This window comes from Larimichthys crocea, chromosome III, assembly GCF_000972845.2.
Source record: "Larimichthys crocea isolate SSNF chromosome III, L_crocea_2.0, whole genome shotgun sequence".
Taxonomy (NCBI): Eukaryota; Metazoa; Chordata; class Actinopteri; family Sciaenidae; genus Larimichthys; species Larimichthys crocea.
In genome coordinates, this window is record NC_040013.1 from 8,169,278 (window position 1) to 8,184,711 (window position 15,434).

At 40.2% G+C, this 15,434-nt stretch overlaps 1 protein-coding gene across 4 annotated transcripts in view; it reads left to right on the forward strand.

The window, feature by feature from the left end:
* Positions 1-15,434, forward strand: part of kcnip4a (potassium voltage-gated channel interacting protein 4a) — a 109,279-nt gene that overhangs the window by 87,472 nt on the left and 6,373 nt on the right. For 3 of the 4 annotated variants that reach the window (XM_027276613.1, XM_027276627.1, XM_027276624.1), the window contains one exon: positions 12,381-12,505. In XM_027276613.1, the coding sequence (XP_027132414.1) occupies positions 12,381-12,505 (125 nt within the window). Of the gene's footprint in view, positions 1-11,005; positions 11,256-12,380; positions 12,506-15,434 lie in introns of those variants that run through there. The other variant, XM_027276622.1, reaches the window with a different exon arrangement.

Genomic DNA, 15,434 nt, shown 5'->3' on the forward strand with positions numbered 1-15,434 from the left:
GGTGCCTTAGACTCCGAGTCCAAGGCTGACAGCATTAGTCATAGTGGTCCTTAAGTCTTCATTCCTTGTACATGTGTTTATTGTGTTGTTAAAAGTAGGCCAACGGCGAGCAATTTAAAACACTGCTACATACTGAAGTGTGTCCTTCATTTTGCTAAGTGCAGAAGTGTGTACATTTCCAGTACACACACACACACTGGTTTATGGGCATGGTATAAACCATGCAGCATTTTTATAGGAGTGTTTTGTTGAGTCCCACATCCATCATCAAAGTTGGGTCAGCAGAATAGTTTAGCATGTTTTTCATTGTTTCAGATGATGACATTTAAAGATGTGCAGTTAATTTAATTGCCCATGTCCACTGGGGAAATAGATTTTTATTACTTGAGCAAGAAAGTAGGATTTAAAAAATGAAAGGATGGAAACAATGGCTTAGTTACAGGAAGTGAAGTGTGAGATATTTTGCGAGCAGCTCCTCTGAAAGCTGCACTTCTCATCAACTTACCAATCCATTTAAAGGACAAACAATCAGCTGGCCCAATTACCCTTTGGCTATTTTCCATGATGCCTATTTGGAGCAGTGACATTATTGACTTAACCTTTGCCTGATCGTCCTAAGTCATGGGTCCCTCTGGTGTCTTTAGAGGGATGAAGAAAGGCACAGCAAAGGAGCTTAATGAAAGTAAGAGGACTCTGTCTGTCAATTTAAGTCAGGAAAGCAAGGACAAGTATCACTCAGGCAATCAGATTTGATGAAAACATCATAGATAATACATTCTGATAGGTGGGTGACAGATGCGTCCGAGCCAAGGATCTGATATGGATGATTGCAGCGCTTAAAGGCTTCTCGTATAGATGAGGGAGCTGGAGGCAGATTGTATTCTTAAAGATGTATTTAATTAAATGACACCTCTACCATAGCAGTGCAGGGATGCAGTATAATTTACAGCCTCTCTAAAGCACAAGCTTGTGATAGCCTCAGATGTTATTAAATGTGAATATGCCTCTTTAAACTGTGCAGATTGCGAGATGGATGGAAAATGTTGCATAGTTTAAACTTTAAGTGTTATAAAATCACAATTCATAAACCTTGAACTAACTCTCGAGCTTTGAAGCTTTTTATGTGAAATTTATTTTGCAATCAAGGTTACACAACCAGTCAGCTCATTCAGCATGTTCATGACTTTAATTATCCAACAAAATGAATAATCATGTTGCCAAATGAATGCAGCAACAACATTTTCTGTAATTAAACCAAGGACATAGGTTCTCATGCATAATTCAGTAGTTTCTTGGCCACAATATAGCTAATTGCAAAAAAATATATACAAATATACAAAGCTTATAGCCCCATCTATATAGATGAAAAAATGTGTTTGGATGTTTCTTTGTGAAGTCTGCGTACTGTCTTCCTGTTTCAGCTTGTTCCACTCTCCTCAAAATGCAGTTCATTCTTTCTTTCGACTGACTGAGGATCATTTCAAATTAAAGTGGTGGAATCGCTGGGCGCAGTAATGTAAAGAGAACTGGGACACTTGGATGTAAACTGCTGATTTGTATCTGTAGATAATCTAATTACCAGTGACTGAAAGTATATTGAAATCACTAATTGAGTCTCATTAGATATCAAATATCATCAGCTGTGAAGCCAGCCAGTCCTAACACACAAAATACTCTTCTAAATACTCGGTGAAGATCTACATTGTAACACAAACAAGAAAAGAAGAAGAAAAACATCATTACTTGAGGGAAATTGGCTGATGTTTCAGTCCATGAATCATTCTGTCAAAACACCGGCCAGTATCTTTTCATTGTAACTGTGAAGTAAAAGCCCCATATAGTCTTAGAAGTAATAAAGTGAGTGGGTTAAAAGGTAATCAACCCTCTAAGCCAAGCTCCCCATTTTCATGGAAAGTTTTTCCAGCAGTCAAAAATCTCAACAGATGCCAGATTGCCCCAGTTTGGTTATTTAGTTGTTTTGGCTGAGCTATAGTATGTAGAAAAAAATAGTTTTTAGTCCAAAGGGTTGTTTTGGGATCCTGCACTGTTTATATGAAATATAAACAGTGAATATTTTGTCAGAATAAAATCTGAAAATCCATTAATGCACTTTTCAGTGTGACTGGTAGCATCAGTGCGAGTTTTTCTGTCAGCGACTGGATGACTCACTTGGAAATGAGTCATAAAGACACTCTCCTCTTCAAGTTTTTTTTTTTTGTGACAAAAGCTCTAAACTTTGAAGCGGAAGTGTGATAAAATGTCCTAAAATGAGTAGAAAGGACCTTTTCCTTCCAGTGCCAGAGCAAGGTTTTCTTTGAGACAGACTATTATTGAAACACTCCCAAGTGACAAATGAATGCAATTTAGCATAGACTGCTCTTTCCCTCGATTCCAATAAATGCCTTGGCCCTCTGATGGTGTGTCATTATGACCAGCGTGAGAGCGTGCTCCCTCATAAAGAACCTTGTCATCCAGTCTCTAGCCCTCCAGTCAGTCACATTCTGTTCTGAGCAGCAGAGGACAGCTCTTATTTGACATGCATCTTGAGGCTGAAAGATTAGTCTCTGAGACTTAAAGTTCTGACATTTCTTAAACTCAGATTACTGTGTTTAAACTGATTGTGATCACTATACAGTAAGTGCATAAGCCAGAACCTACTGTAGCAAATTGCACTAATGGTAGAAAGTGATGGCTAATGTGTACTTTTTGCCAGTAAAGATCAACTGTATTTTCCCGCTATTTTGTCTTCTGTTTTGCAGTAGCTAACCTAGAGGGGATAATCAAAGCTTTAGTCCATTTGGCTGTTTAGACAGATCTATTCTCAGTCGTCTTGGACTCAAATCTATTTGGATCTGCCTTCTATCATTGGCAGTAAAGTACAAAACTTAATGTCATGTCTCAGGATGTGTAAATTCATGTCTCAGCATAAAGAGTTTGTCTTTGTGCTCTCAGTGGTGTGCCCAATTGGATTCAGTTTAAAGATATACCATGCACTGACCCTGTCATAAGGAGCTGTTTTATTAAATAACAGAAATTACATATCGTTTTCCTGGACTCCAGTGATGGAGCTTATTTGTCTTTGGGCCCACCAAATAGGAACAAATGGCAGATCTATAACCCCCCTCTATATCTCCCTCATCGTCCATGTGATCTGATATAAAAAGAGGCTTTCTCTTTACACAGTTGGGCCTGTGTTGAAATTACTTTTCTTTTATTGACTTGGATCTGAAGATCTAACACTTGCAAAAGCAGAATTGTAATCAGCAGATGTCCACTGTTGGCAGTGCCGGTATTCTGGATGTCGGCTGTAATTTGTTTTGAACCACTAGAAAATATTTGGTGCTACAAAGGGGATTCATTACACCTCATGAAAGGCAAAGTCAGCCTTTGCAAAGGAGCTAGACATTTTATCTTCTGTCTTCAGGCGTAACAGTATATTTATTTTTGCAATTCCAGTCACCTTTTCACGGTTCACTCATTTGATATCAGTTGGCATATTTCTTTTGGGATTATTGTTCTAGAGAAAGGGTGTAAACAGCCAAGTGTCTTCTCCAATACACATGCTATCACCAGCTTTTCTTAACATGCTGCTGTCTGGGTTCATGATATCCCACCAAATCCCACCCAACTTCAATTACTTTGTACTCTATGTACAGTAAAAATGTCTTTTTATGTGAGCAAATAAAGCTGAGAACCTGAGACAAAAGATGCTGAACTCATTGCCCTTCAATTTAGAGAGTTGTAGGGTATGTCTATTCAAAATGTTCCACTCCATTGAAGCACATTAAAATAATTCCTCTGCGAAACATTTATTTATATATGCAATAAATCAAATCGCCATACAACACTTATGCCAATTGAGTATTCTGCTGGGAGGAAACTAGTGCCAGTAGTATTGGTGTTTATTTGGGAATTATGCCAACATGGATAGAATCCACCACTGGCCAGGCTGCCAGACCCTGCTCATCTGCCGTCCCCGTCCCTGGGTGTAATTTCAGTTAATTGCTAGCTGCCAAGTGTCTGTCACATTTGTCCCTGTTTAGCTCAAAATCAACACACTGCCTTGGGACTTAAACACTGGAAAGAGGTGTTAAATTGAACCTGCTGTCTGCCCACTGACCCAATAAATATTTGGCTCAAAAGTAGTCTCGTATCCCCTGGCTCTTGCTGATTGCCTTAGATTTAATTTCCCCAAAAGACTTTTGTCTCTGCATTTGTGTCATTGACCATATGACACTGTGACACCATTTCGAATATTGAGTTAACCTTCAAAAAGATGGGAGAGTTTAAATTCAAAATTGAAAGAGGTATTGACCAGCCTTTATAGCATGTCCACAGTGATTAGCTTCAAACTAAATGTCATGCAATCAAACCTTTTTTCTATGTCCTAAGTTATTCATTCGACTTTGCAGAAATTGTTGGGTTTCATTTTAGTGTAAATATGGCGTGATTTACTAGTGTTGCCTTGCCATCTGTCTTGAGATCTATATGAGAGCAGTGTAGGTGATTAACACCTGGGAACCACTGACTACTGCGATTATGGTAAACATGTAAAAATACTCCTCCTGTTCAACATTCATGATAAAATCAATCAATTCAGTAAAGTATTCTTACTGTCAGTATCCATGTTATTATTTATTAGCATGTGAAAATCTGTTTAATAAGCCTAAAGATACCAATTCAGCCGTGTTGAAGAAGCAAACCTTCATTGAAATTTCCTTCAGCTCCCAGAATATACCATAAAAATCAACAGTTCACTGTTATATCCATCCACTTTAGAAGCAGTACAAACACTACGTATGTCAGACCATGTCTTTTTTAACTCTGCATAACTTGTAGGAATATATTCCGACTGTTATGTTGGTATTGTATCTTGGGTGGGAATCATGATGTAAGTCACTGACCCAGTGTCACAATGAATCACCAGCACAGTAAAAAAAAAAAAAAAAAAAAAAAAAAAAAAAAAAACGGTGCCTAAGGTACTGTTCTCTGAAGAATAATAAAAACCTCTGAACCAAGAGCCAGTCTGAAAGCAGAGCAGAAAGATGGGAGAGCAGCACTGCTGTCCACTGCCAGATAAAATCACTCACAGGAAGGACTTGAAATATCCCAGAAAGTGACTGCTGATTATACTGTGCTTAAAGCAATCATGAAACCAAACTGAAACCCAAGTATTTCAATTCTAATTTGAATTTCCCTGAGATATTAAAAACTAAGCTCAGAGCCTGAAGGTAATTTTCTGATCTAATGCTGCTTTTGTCTGCCATTGCACACCCGTACCTGTTTGGTGACTGTGTTTACATATTTTTCCCTTAAATGGCCAGCAGTAGACACAGTGCAGCCTTGTGATGAACTCGATACCCCAACATTTGTCTGTGTTGTATTGCCAGGAGTAAAACCAGGCTATATTAGGAGTGAGCTCTGGTAGTGATAAGATCATGATTGGTTCAGGTGTGCACTGTGTCAGGGTTGTATGTCATCAACAAGTGGGAGCTTATCGATGGGAAGAGAGTGGATGAGGTCATCAGTGATTTACTGCCTTTGGAAACTTTATGCAACATCGATACTCTAACTTGTAATAACGTTGAAAGAGTGTTTCCGGTAAATAAAGATTATTGTTTATTTACACATGGCCACAAGTGTCATGTAACCAACTAGACTCAAATTTGAATGTTCGTGCTAGCTGCTTGTTACCAACTAAGAAATCTCCATTTAAATCAAGCCCACAAACTTGACACTGATACTTTGCATGTATGGCTGAAAATATACACTTAGAAGTGACCTCATGAAGCTTCGTAAATTATGTAATGCTGATTCTGCCTGCTAAGTATTGGCCATTGTTAGCTTCTATAGCAAATCAGTGAAACTCGTGCTATATTTTATGTATGTGTATATGAATCTCAAACTGTGGATCGATGTGTTGCAAGTTTTTGATCACAAAGAATGCTAGCGATGTCGAGATGTTTTTGAATTAAAGGGTTCATCTTGTCCACCCTCCAGTGGCCTTTATGCCTTTTTTTAATGATAGAACAGCTAAAGATAGGATGCAGAGAGAGGGGGAGTGACAAGCAGTAAATGGCCGTCCGATGCGGGATTCGAACCGGGGCCAGCTGCAGCGAGGACTGTAGCCTCCACACACGGGGCGGCTGCGCAACCCACTACGCTACCGACCGCCCCATCTGGCTTATTTTTAAATACCTTTGCGGAATGATACGCCACCAGCGTGTTTAATGCTGGTCAGTAAATGATGGCATAGCAAACCAAGACACCAAACAACATTATACGTGCTAAACAAAGACATGTTCATATTGTGAGCATGTTAGCATTTAGCTCAAAGCACTCCTGTGTCTCGGTAAGGCCTCAGAGATCAGCTTAGTGTGTTAGCGTGTGTTTGGGGATACTGGTGTTCACTAAAGAATTGAAAATGATTAGGGGGTACTTGGTAAGTGTTCTCCACGCCAAAAAGGGCAGTGCTTTAGCTTTTTCATTATTTAAATTGGTGTTTTATTACCTATGCGGAAACAAGCCTTTCTTTTCTCGGCATGAAGTGAAATCAAGAGAGGTCACTGAGACTCATTCAATTACACTAAGACGGCGATCAACTGTAACTTAGAGCCACTGTCCAAGCTTGGTCAAAGATCTCCAGACCACTACAGAGGCTGTAGAGTCTCACATGCAGGGTGCTGTTGCCTGTAACATTATCACGTAAACTGTCAGATGATAAGCTGTGCTCCCATGGAGTCCTGGCCTACTTTTGTGAGCCCCGCCTTCTTGGCGCCGTGGTACTAAAGGGACAGAGAGGAGCTGTATAAGTTAAGACCTTGTCTCAGACACACACACACACACACACAAATAGAAGGCCTTGAGAAAAGACACATGGTGCAAATATCACACACACACACACACAGATGTAACGTCACTATTTTAGCCGGGTAACACTGGAGAGAAGTGGCTTCTAGCAACAAAGATAGAGACGGTGATGAATTCAAATTCAGGGTCTGATGAATGCCATCAATGCCTGAAATTAAAAACTATCTCGGCCAGTTTCACACAGTTTTAAACTTAGATTTTCCTCATCATAGATCCATTTAATCATTTTGATTTGAATCTCAAACAGAGTCAGGGGCTTCTGCACTTACTGTATTAAATTCATCGGTTTAATGTGTCACTTCCCTCCGTGTAGCACTCACTGTACAAACACTGTTATACCACAACAAAGTTTGGCAGCCCTGTTCATCAGTCTGCGTGCTTCAGCACAAGAATTCAACCTGAGATTTATTGATATCAAGCAGCCATCCGTGATCAACTACAAGACATTTTGGTTTGTACACAGCACAGATCTATCATATATTTATTAGCCACTCCTTTTTACGGTTTATAGATCCAATTGATTTAGGGCTAGTGAGGTTTTACCCTCTCGCTTGACTTTACCTAACTGAATCACAAACCTTGAGGGAGTGTAGCAGTAAGAACCGTGATTGATCAGTCCAAACTCATTTCGGCGGGGTGATATTGTGACATTCATTTTTCATGGTTTAAGTATTTCTGCGGCTTTGTCAGCTCATTGATGAAGAAGATAGTATGTAGTAAACCTTTTTATGGCTACAGTCTACAAAGCTAGTTACACTCTGTCCCGTGGTAATTATATTCTGCTGAGGCATTTTTCTTTGTTTACAACCTTCCATCGGACATTCGATCTCTTTCTTTTGTATTGCTGCTGCTAAAATGGTTAAGGCAGCTTTGTGACTCAGAGCTGGCTATGAGTTATGTTCCTGATGAGCAGTACAGTCAACTACAACCTGCCATTAAAGCAGCTGTTACTCAACATGCTTTTTTCTTTCAAGGAAGGCAAAAGTACGGCATGGCTTTATGTGTGTGCACGTGATGAATGAATCAGTCGACTCTCCTCCATGTTTTGCTTGATATACTTGATTCTTCAGGACAACACCACCCCTTGGTGTTTTGTTTTACCTTTTGACCTTTGCGGGTGAAGGCACCAGGCCACAGCACAAGCCGCTCTCTCCATTATCATACGCAAGCGCCAGATCCATTTTGTCAATAATCTGAAAGGGCAAACATTAATCAGACAGCCATGACTGCATGCTCTTTTCCTGCCTGATTAAACGCTGTGTCACTCATACTCTGCTTTATTCCACTTAAGAGATCAGATTGTATTGCTTTCATCAACAGTCTTTCAATTCTGTTAGTGAAGTTACAGATTGTGTGATTTGTCTCCTTCAGCCTTAATGTTTGCACTACATCCTGAACTCAATCATTGTTCAGGTGATAAAATAATGCACTGAAGCCCACCACATTGTCCTTTCCTCTCAGAGAGAAAATATATCTCTATGTAGTGCAGTGATGCTTCAAAATAAAGCCAACTTGTTGTCAAGATCAATATCACCTGGTCACAAAAGCAACATCTGTCTAATTCAGCCTCAGCGAGGGCACTCAGATATCTCCTCCCCGCTCAGGAAGGAAGGAAGTGTCGGGCAGGTAACAAGAACAGATGAGAGCTCCACCGTGTCTCTTCATCCTCTAAATCTCTAAGTTATTGCATCGTTCATAACATGAACCGACCTTGAGCTGACAACAAGGCTCAACGGAATCAACAGTCTTTTTATAAGAAACCATAAATATAGTTATTGTTTACATTATGCCAGATCTCAGCCAAGAGCTTTCAACCATCTGCTCTGTATACAGTATGTGCCATGTTTGACTCCTTACACTGTGATGAGATTTTAACTTTGCAACCTTCCTGTTAGGGTGTCTGTGCCATCTTGGTGAACATTCATTTAGGAAGACTTAGAAATGATTAAAAAAAATCTTGCTTTAGGTTCAAGTTTGTTTCAAAATGACAGTTTTGCTATGAAACACCTGTTCAAATGAACAGAGCAGCACAAGTAAGAGCATAAAAAAGTGATAAGCTTGATTTATGTTATGTAATTGTTAGATGATACTGAGGTTTTTAGTGATACATCGAAACAGCTGTTCTCTAAACAACAGGGTACCAAGAGGATGAATGACATTAGTGATCCCCCTAACTTTAATTATAACGCCACCATGAGGTTGATTTACATTTTATCCACACAGTCATGTCCCCAACACTTTTTCCCCTTTTCTTTTCATCCAGCGCCATCATCAGACCACCATCATGACCAAAAACCTGCAAAAGCAATGACGTTCTCATCAATCCGTGCTTTGTGCTTACTGCTAACTAGCATGTTAAACCAAAATGGTGACAATGCTAAACCTTACATATGCAAAACATCAGCATGTCTGCATTGTCACTATGAGCAGCTTGCTGACATTAGCATTTAGCTGAAAGCACTGCTTTGCCTAATTATGTCTGTAGACACTTAGTCTTGCTATTTTATTTCTAGATGTATTCAGTATTTCTAACGTGTTTATGTTATGTTACCTGCCTCTGTGTGCAAAGTGCACTAACTAAGAATCAGACCATTTCATATAGTCAATATGACAAAATGAAAATATACGTTGATGACATTCCTACTGTTTTAAGGTATCTTTCTCTTGCCCAGTGATTTTAAACTAAGCCATTCCTCTGCTCACAGCCAATTTTCCACTGGACCGCCATTATGGTGCCAGACCAGGTTGCTGATTTATGACTCAATTTTCACAGCCTTTATTCAATGATGTAATTGTTACCACTCCGTCCCTTTATAGCCCAGGTTTACAACTCCCATCGGCCATCTTGGCGTTAGGTTGACTGGTAAAAAGCTCTACCTCTGCTGTTATTTTTTTTTTACCTGTGAATGCAGCCTTGAAATTAATTGACCGTTGCGTGATTGACAAATGGTTTGCAGCACACAAGAGCTCGTCCTAACTCCCACTGCTGTCATCTCAAACTAAATTTTTCAGCACAGCCCAGAGCGGGAGGGGAAATGGGCTTGTGAGCTTTCAGACGAGGCTGTGAACTTATTACTTAATGACTTTAATACTCAAATTGCAGCTGCATATAACATAAGAGAGTAACACAGGAACATGTTTGGCTTGCCTCATGTGTGAAAAGAGTTGACACCTGATGAGATCTTAAATTACTCCCTGGCGTTAGGTCACAGGCTCCATATCATATTCACTACACGTCTTTTACACTGATGACCCACAGTGTGCGAGCTGTCTTGTCAATAAGTAATATAACCCAGTGAACTTGCCGCAGGTAACCTGCAATGATGCCACATTTAAGCCTTGAACTTCTACCTTACTGCTATAGGTTTACATGGAGATACACACAGAAAAGCAAAAGGGTGAACTCCTCTTGCTAGCAGTGTGTCTCCATCCACCAATCAGTCCAGTCTGAAATGTCTCAAAAAGTATTGGATGAATTTTTTACACATTGGTGGTCCCCAGGGTGGTTTTCAGCTAGTGCCACTGACCAACCAAGTCACATTTTTATTGATTTATCCAGTAAAATGTCTCAGCATCTTCTAGATGGATTGGCACAAACTGTTGTGTAGACATTCATGGTTCCCAGTTGGGTAATCTCCTGCCTTTTAAGATGAACTTTTTGCCAATAAACACATTGTCTACGATACATCAACAACATGTTGTTGTCATTATGTGGGGAGCCCTGACAGTTTGCCTGATGGAGCTATACTCAGTATCAAGGCTGTGTCTTTACTACAGTGACCTGGTCATTGTAATCTTGTTAGTATACTAATGTTAGCATTTAGACCAAAGCACCATTGTGCCCATATACAGTTTCGTAAAATGACTTCAATGTACTGTATGATGTATGAAAATCCAGCCTAAGAGCTTAAAGTTGTACTCAAGCACAGCAGCGCTTTAAGTTAAATGCTAACATCAGCATGTAACTATGCATGACTGTACTGCCAAATATCATCATACTCACATTTCTTTGTAACCTACATAAGGTAACTACTGTAGCAGATGCAGATGTTGTAACAGTTGTGTGTGTTGTGTGTACTACATCATCTCCTGCGGTCTTTTGAATTAATTTTAAATTTAATACAGTGCAAAAACACTGTGCTGTGCTGTCCTGAAGAACAAGCTGTGAGGTAGTCTTGTGTCTGGATGAACGTTAGTAGACCCTGGCCTCTTGCATGTCCGGTTTCCTAGAATGTACTAAGGCTGTTAGTTGCCCGGGTAACAGTGAGACCTAATGCTGTATTTCCCAGGTTACCCTCAGATTGTCCACAAGCGCGGGGTGAGAGCTCGACTCATGAGGCTCTTCCCATGCTCCACAGCCAAAAAGCCATCGTCCAGTAATCAAAGCAAGTGGCTCTTCAAGGCTCTCTCTGTCTCTGTCTGTGATGAGGTGTTTGTTGTCGTCTAAGATGTTTTTCCTTTCTGTGGCTTTCCTTGCTACGAGGTCAAACACTCAATATAGACTTTCATCACACGATGGCTCGAGCTGGAGGTCAATGTTCATTTTTAGAAATCTTCTCTTTCTTTTCGCTATTTCACAGAGCACAGTGGTTTTTTTTTTATTGGTGATTTGATGTGTTGTTTATGTACTGAATAGAGTGCTTGGTCATTTATTTTCTCAAAACCATGTTGGCTGTTAAAATGTTCATTATTAACTTTGTCACCGCACAAATAGTTTTAAAAAAGACATAAATGATAATAAAGCAGCTGTACATCTACAACTGCTGGACTAATTTTGTAATAAGAATGAGCTCAAACAGCTATTTTTTTCTTTATATTATATCAGTTAATATCACCTGTGAATACAAAGCATTAGCCCCATAGCAGCAGGTTAATTGTGGTCCGTTAAAAGACGTGGCCTTGTGGCTGCTGGCCACAATAAGACCCTTGAAGCTAATGAGGCTTTTAGACATCGTGTCACACTTCAGGTATATGAGAGGCCCTGAGCCAACAAGACAAGTCAAACGCTGTGCTGCGAGCACATTGCACTTAGTGACAGGGCCAAGACAGCATCTGCCATCATTACAGGCCCATTAAAAAGTTTCACATGGTTCAGCTGCCCTCCTTTATGAAGAGTCTTTCTGCCACAAGGACTTTGTTCCAGGGTCGCAAGAACACTAATTACTACTGCTGTCGTGTTTGATGTGGAGAAGAAGAGGAGAATTGGGTTTTTGTTTAGTTTTTTTGAAGTAATATTTGCAAAGGACCTGATATAATGACGGGAAAAATGTCTTAAAATGTTATCACTTAAATGGATTTTCTTCATTATTGAGAAGGTCACCTAGAATTTGTAGTCATTTTCAGCTACAATGTGTCAGGTCCGAAAAATAATTTGCAAATGTCGAGGTTTAATCGCTGATATTTGGAAGTTTGTAATAGGATGTCTCAAATTCTGCCATCAGAAAGTGCTCATTTGCAAAGGCTATCACGAACATCTGTTCACATCTGACCTTCTTCCTCCTCCTCTCCAGACAGCGTTGAAGATGAGCTTGAACTATCTGCAGTCCGCCATCGCCCTGAGGGCCTGGAACAGCTTGAAGCTCAGACCCGTTTCTCCCGCAAGGAGCTACAGATCCTTTACCGCGGCTTTAAGAATGTAAGTGAAGGGGCCACAATGCATAATGTACAGCTCAGCAGACTTTGTTCTCTCTTGAACATCAAAAAACATGTTTTCCATTGATTGTATTTGACCTATTCTTTTTTTTCACGACCTTTTTTTAGTTGGCAAGGTTGTTAAAACTCCACTTACTTCTAGTCCTCATCAGTGTTCAGTGTTCTGCTTGTGTAGCAATATAATAAAAAGCATCGGAGGAATCCCATTTTGCTGAATCATCTACATCGTTCCATAAATGTTATCACATCCAATTGTGCTTACCACAGAAAATTGGAATTTCTGTACATCATTCACTGTGCCAAAGATAATTAGGTCACTTCTCAAAGATTACTGATGAGAAATCAGGTCAAAGTCCTCCAGAGCAGCCCATACAAAACCACCTCACTTCATTGTCACCTCTGGTGTGAGGCGTAATGAGATGACCCAGAATTAACTCAACCCAAATTGTCTGGCAGTGAAACAGAGGAGGATAGCGAGAGTCCTGTGATAGTGAAATGCTCATGGGGCTTCAGTTTCCTGTTGAGCCTGCACTATGCTCCGGCCAAGTCCCTGCAAAGCCTGCCCATTAGTCCGCTTCCACTTGAGACATAGTAAGAGGTAAGAAGTGTACTAATGAGGCCTTTAATTTGTGCCGCACACTCTGCCTCACTTCCTCTGATGCTGAGGGAGAGAATATTGCATATGTTTATAGACACCCTCTCAGTTTTTATGTCTTTTTACATTAGAGATTTTGCTTTTTATTTTTATCCACACTAGCAGCATGGCTCTAGGGATAAGAACCATCAGCAGAGCTGTGAGGGCTATCAGGCTCTGTAGGTCGATGATATTAGTAAGGATGGTAATGTCGTTTGGTCGGTCCGACACTTTAATCTGACCTGAAATATCAATGACGACCATTAGATGGATTACCATGAAATTCATGGTGCCCAGAGGACGAATCCCATTTACTTTGGTCAATCTAGCACCACCACCAGATCATATTTTTTACTTATCCAGTAAAAAAAATCTCAACATCTACAGTGTGATAACATACTAAGTCCCCAACTCAACTTGCTAAACAATGCTAACGTTGCCATTGTGCGCATGTTGCCATGCCTCTTTAGCTCAAAGTACCCACAGCCTCAGAGTCGCGAGCATGGACTGTAGACTCTTTGACTTTTCAATCACAGATTAGTTATTTTGCATGCTCAGATATACTGATCACTGCTACGTATTGAGACAGATGATGATGTTCAAATTGGACAAAGAGAGAGAATAATGGCACTTAAATTCCATCATTAAGTTCAAAGTCTTGATCATTTTTTAACTGCCAGGGTCAAACAACTCACCTGTGTCTTGCCCCAAACCGGTGACATTGGCAGAATAAATGCGAGCTTTTAAGGCCAGCCAGACTAATAGAAGCTGGCATGGATCCCATGATGAGAAATTTGGCCCTTTGTCCTTGTCATCCAGGGTTTCAAGGCAAATCAAATGCCATTAATGCAGGTGGTGAGATGAGGTCATTTGTCTTCACAACAAACTTGTCGTTCACTTGTAGTGCAGGTGGTCAAAGTGGAGCTTTGTCTTATATCCAGCAAGATGTCTAGCAGGGACCAAAACAAGACCTCTGGGTCTGACTCTTGAGGTGGAATCTGAGCAAAGGTCACTTTAAAGGTTTGAGAGAATCCATTGTTTTTTAAATCCCCTGACCCAAGATTACAGGAAATATTGTCAAGACAATATTGTCCTCACGTCCTGGATAAATCTGCCGGGCTTTAACAGTTCACAGACGAGGGCACTGCCTCTACCATTAGATTAAGATCTCATAGTTTCTATTTCATCAGCGATGATGCCTCTGTTCGCAGGTTTATGTCTTCTTCTCCACGCTGCTTATTGTCACCTTGCTTCACCAGTCTTGGAAAGGAATTTCACAGATTGTATTTCTAATTTTATTATCTTGGATGAGCTAATTCTACAAGCGTATCAAATGAATACAAATGCATTTCCTGACCTCTCACTCCGTCTAATGGGATTGGCACTGAATAATCTGTAAAATGGGACAACTTGCAAGGGCAAGTGGAAAAATGACACCATCATTTGTTATCATTCTACATAACATGCTACTTATATTAATCCAATTGCTCTTACAGATGAAAATATAGATAATGAGACATCCCTGTTCAGATACTTCACTGATGTAAAGAAATGTGCATTGCCAGTAGCTTCACCAAAAGTTTTTGCTGGGAGAAGTGTGAATGAGATTCCAACTTTTAGCTTAGAGACATCAAACTTTATCCTCAAGGAACCTTAGGGCAGCTCAGGCATCAAGTGAGTCCAACTATTTCCCTGAACTTCAAATGGAATTGCAGAGGCACAGTGTTGTACACGATGATAACGAGATAACGCGCTGTCTTCGTGCTCATTCGGAAAAACTGCCTCCCTCTCCAATGTCACCATGAGGCTGAGAAGAGACGATAAAATCCGATCAGATGAATACCGCCGTCAGTGTGAGACGCGGTTCAACAATCCCAAAGTTTTACTGCCCTTTAATTTTCCTTCAGGTTTGTGAGGATGAGTTAGCGAGGTTAGAAGAAGAAGCCGGCTCGGAACACATCCATTTGCATATTACTGTCACACTTAATCAGTGTGTTATTAGTGTTGACAGCTGTAATTGCCCATCTGTGTACAGACACACACAGCCGTGCACAGACTCTACAACTGAAGTGAAATTACATGTTTTAAAACCCTCCCCCTTCTCATTTAAAGTATCTAATTACGTGACATTTCTTTGCACTACTTCAACAGAAAGTGGACTGTTGACAACCCATTCACTGCAATGTTGTAGAACATAAACAATGGTCTAATTAACAGAGGCTCTACTCGGCAACAAAGAAATACTGTCTGAAAGTGGATACATTTCATGTTTGGGGTT